We start from the raw sequence: 4,035 nt of genomic DNA, 5'->3' as shown, positions 1-4,035 counted from the left end.
CCATGGGTCCTGCCGGTGGTGAAGAAGGTGGAGCAGATGATTGCCAACGACAACAGCCTGAACCACGAGTACCTGCCCATCCTGGGCCTGCCCGAATTCCGGGCCAATGCCTCCCGGATCGCCCTGGGTGATGACAGCCCCGCCATCAAGGAGAAGCGGGTAGGTGGTGGACAGGGAGCGAGACCACTCCTTGCTGGAAGAGCTGCTGGGATCCCCAGGGCGTCTCAGCAGCAGACCATGCAGAAGAGCACAGATATGTGGAGTAACTGCATTTCTCTGACATGGTCTTTACTGGTTGTAGCTTACTTGATGAACTGGTGTGCTTGAAGCTGTTTGTGCAAGTAGTCCTAGTTTTTTGTAAAGACCAAACATGGGCTGTGACTGGAATTTGTTTTTTCCTTCATTTTTTAACGGTTGCCCTATGGGAAACTAAGTCAGATAATAGACCACCTTTCCTTAAATAAGCTACTAGCTGGGAATCTGCTCTGTGCCAAAAAGTAACATGGATAACTGGAGTCTATTTATAACTGTAGACAGTGTCAGGACGGGCCTGAGTGCTGAAGACCACTGGAAAGGGATGGTGTCCTGGCTGGGGTGACCCCAAGGAGCATGTCTGGGATCCTGTCTTGCTCTTGCAAGTGTCTCTCTTCTCTGTGCACTGACAGTTGGGTTGACCCAGGTGGACCCTGCTGGCAACTCTCTCTGTTGCAGATTGGAAGCGTTCAGTCCTTGGGCGGGACAGGCGCTCTGCGTATTGGCGCGGAGTTTCTGAGGCGGTGGTATAATGGAAACAACAATACGGCAACCCCAGTCTACATCTCTGCTCCGTCCTGGGGTGAGTGTTTGTTGTCCGTGCTTCTGCCTCCTTGCAGGGAGCCCTGTGGGTCAGCGGGTGAGGGAAGAACAGCAGGGGCCTGATCAGTGAGAGAGGGGCCTTCCTTATCTGGGTAAAGGGAGATACTGGGACTGGAGAAGGTGGCTTGCTGGAGGTGGGGCCTGCCTTTTGAAATGTGATTTCTTTCATCAGAGAACCACAACTCCGTGTTTGTGGATGCTGGTTTTAAAGATATTAGAACCTACCACTACTGGGACGCTGCTAAGAGGGGTCTGGATCTCCAGGGGCTGCTGGATGACATGGAGGTGAGTAAAACTGGCATGGGATGGGTTGAGCTTGGTGCTGTGCTGTCAGCAGCTGGATGGGCTGTTGTGTGCTGTGCTTGGATGTGGATCTCTGCAAGAGACTGACAGTGCCCACAGCAGCTCAGGACCTCTCCCTCTACTGTGGGTGCCCAGTCTCGCCTGTGTGTGTGACCAAGACCTGCTCTCTCCTCAGAAAGCCCCAGAGTTCTCCATTTTCATCCTCCATGCCTGTGCACACAACCCAACAGGCACGGACCCTACTCCTGACCAGTGGAAGCAGATTGCTGCTGTTATGAAGGTATGGGGTGCTGCTGGGGACAGATAGCTCTTGAGCCAGCCAGAGCTATCGTGCATCCAAAGTGGGCTGTAGGGAATGACATGAGATGTGGCAGGAGCTGGAAGAGTCCCACAGGGCAGGTGTTGAGGGGAGAGGCTGACAGGATGCTGGTAGTCTGTGCTCAGAGGATAGAAACATCCCAGTTCTGCTCATGCCTCCAAGTTCTTGCTTTCAAACGCTGTGTCATGGGCTGCAGTATGGTTTCTTATGCTGGAAAGATTTTCCACAGGCACCTGCTTTTCACGGGTGCTGGATAGTAGGATACAAAGTGGTGCATCTCTTGTACCTATGTCCTCAAATGCAGTTTTTTCTTGCATTTATCCTTGACCACTTCAGTCTTCCTATTCCTTTACCCCAGTGGACAGAAAATATCCCAGTCTGGTGTTGCCAGACCATGTTTCCTTTGTATTCACCTGGAAGCTCAATGGTCATTGTTTCCCTCCTATGGGGACAGCGGGGGGTAAAGTGAAGGTTATGGGGAAGGAGGTTCCCTCTAACACTGTTCCTCCTTGCAGCGCCGGTTCCTGTTTCCGTTCTTCGACTCGGCGTACCAAGGTTTTGCCTCTGGCAGCCTGGACAAGGATGCCTGGGCTGTGCGATACTTTGTCTCCGAGGGCTTTGAGCTCTTCTGTGCACAGTCGTTTTCCAAGAACTTTGGGCTCTACAGTGAGTGTCTGGCAGTAAGCTGGCCCAGTAGCATCATACCCAGACAGATGGGGCTGGCATGCTGGGGGGTGGGGAGACTTCTGCTTTGCCGTGATGTGTGGGACCAGTGGCTCACATCTCTTGGCTTGTCCACAGATGAACGTGTGGGGAACCTGACTGTGGTGGGGAAGGATGCAGACAACGTGCAGCGTGTGCTTTCCCAGATGGAGAAGATTGTGCGCACCACTTGGTCCAACCCTCCCTCCCAGGGAGCACGCATTGTGGCAACTACACTTTCTTCCCCCCAACTTTTTGCTGAGTGGTACGTGTCAGCAGGGCTGGTGGGAGAGGGAAAAGGGGGGGAAGCAGTCTCCTTGAGTGTCACACTTGGCCAGATGGCTCCAAACCACACAGGTGCCTGTCCTTACACTCTGCTTCCTACCTGCTGCAGGAAGGACAATGTGAAGACAATGGCAGATCGGGTCTTGCTCATGCGGTCAGAGCTCCGGTCTCGCCTGGAGTCCCTTGGGACCCCAGGCACCTGGAACCACATCACAGAGCAGATCGGCATGTTTAGCTTCACAGGGTTGAACCGTAAGTACCAAGTGGCCTGGTGAAGGGAGGATTGGGTGAGGACAGTTTTGCTGGGGGTGAATAGGCTGAAGCAGTCCAGGCAGGAATCTCTTGGGGATCTCACTGGAGTCCTGGTATCGCTGCCTCTGTGGCTAGGCAGGGATGAAGCATCAGGCAGTGTTTTAATGGCCAGTGCTGGAAGTTCTTGTGCTTGTTGTGAAAGATTAAAGCAGCCCTGAATGGTTCGTTGGGCTTTTCTGAGCTGTGGGATCACTGCTCTGACCGATGTCCAATTATTTCCCCAGCTAAGCAGGTGGAGTACATGATCAAGGAAAAACACATCTACCTGATGGCTAGTGGGCGCATCAACATGTGCGGCCTGACTACCAAGAACCTGGACTATGTGGCCAAGTCCATCCATGAAGCCGTCACAAAAATCCAATGAAGCACATGAACAACCAAACTTACATGAAGTCACCAAAGCTGTAGTGTGTAGTCCATGTCTTTCCCTGCTCGTGGCTTGCCTTGTTCCACACCTCTTGGGGTTTAATAAAGATGGGAGCAGTAGCTCAATCAGGGATAATCATCTTTTGACCTTTTTGAAATAGCCCTTGCAATGTGGTGAGCCAGTGCCCCCAGGAGGGTGGGGGCAGCATGAGCCACCTTGGCTCTTGTCAGACTGACAGCAGCCTGGTCTTCCGGCACTTAGAGCTGCATCTTTAGCACATCCAAATCTACTCCATGTAACTGATCAGTTTGAGTGAGGCGAAGTCCAGTGCCAGTGCAATGTGCTGTGGGGTAACAGCCCAGTCAGTTAGGATCTCATATGGCTTGTGAACTAATGTCACTCAGTAGTATTTTGGGGAGGGGTGAAGCTGTTGCTAGCTTTCCCTCACCTGGTTCTGAGCCTTATGTGAGCAAACATTTGTAATTGTTGATAATTGCTTCTTTGTGTTGCTGACAGAAAATTAAACCTCCATCTCTGAACATTACCTCTGCCTTGTATAATGTCGTGCCATCAGGCTGTGCTAGCCTCTTCCCAGGCTGAAGCCTCCACTTCATGGTTTGTCCACTGTGTCTTAGTTTGTTTCAAGGCTTTTCCTTTCTCCCTCGTGGTGTGTTGCATCTCTGATGATCACGGTTGCTACTAATGGGGCACAGTCCTAGTGGGAGAGTGTAGTTTGAGAGCTCCCTGTGACTCTACACAAAGTTGAGCAATTTCTCCCATGTCCATCCTGTGTTCCTCGTTCTGCGCCCCGGCCCTGTGCTGTCCAGCCCGTCCTGTCCATCTGTATGAGCTTGCTTCCTGGATGGTTGTGTGTTGCCCATCCATCTGGCAA

At 52.2% G+C, this 4,035-nt stretch overlaps 1 protein-coding gene across 1 annotated transcript; it reads left to right on the top strand.

Annotated features, from left to right (window-relative positions):
* Window positions 1–3: 3 nt before the first annotated feature.
* GOT1 (glutamic-oxaloacetic transaminase 1, soluble) lies at window positions 4–3,684 on the top strand (the record flags this gene model as incomplete). The annotated part of the gene is made up of 8 exons (XM_010286373.1): window positions 4–159; window positions 712–835; window positions 1,028–1,140; window positions 1,334–1,438; window positions 1,993–2,143; window positions 2,279–2,444; window positions 2,574–2,716; window positions 3,001–3,684. Coding segments are annotated over 8 exons (1,098 nt in total), but the record flags the coding sequence as incomplete, so codon positions are not given.
* Window positions 3,685–4,035: the final 351 nt, after the last annotated feature.

This window comes from Phaethon lepturus, unplaced genomic scaffold, assembly GCF_000687285.1.
Source record: "Phaethon lepturus isolate BGI_N335 unplaced genomic scaffold, ASM68728v1 scaffold13824, whole genome shotgun sequence".
Taxonomy (NCBI): domain Eukaryota; kingdom Metazoa; phylum Chordata; class Aves; order Phaethontiformes; family Phaethontidae; genus Phaethon; species Phaethon lepturus.
This window is presented reverse-complemented; position numbering and strand designations above follow the sequence as displayed.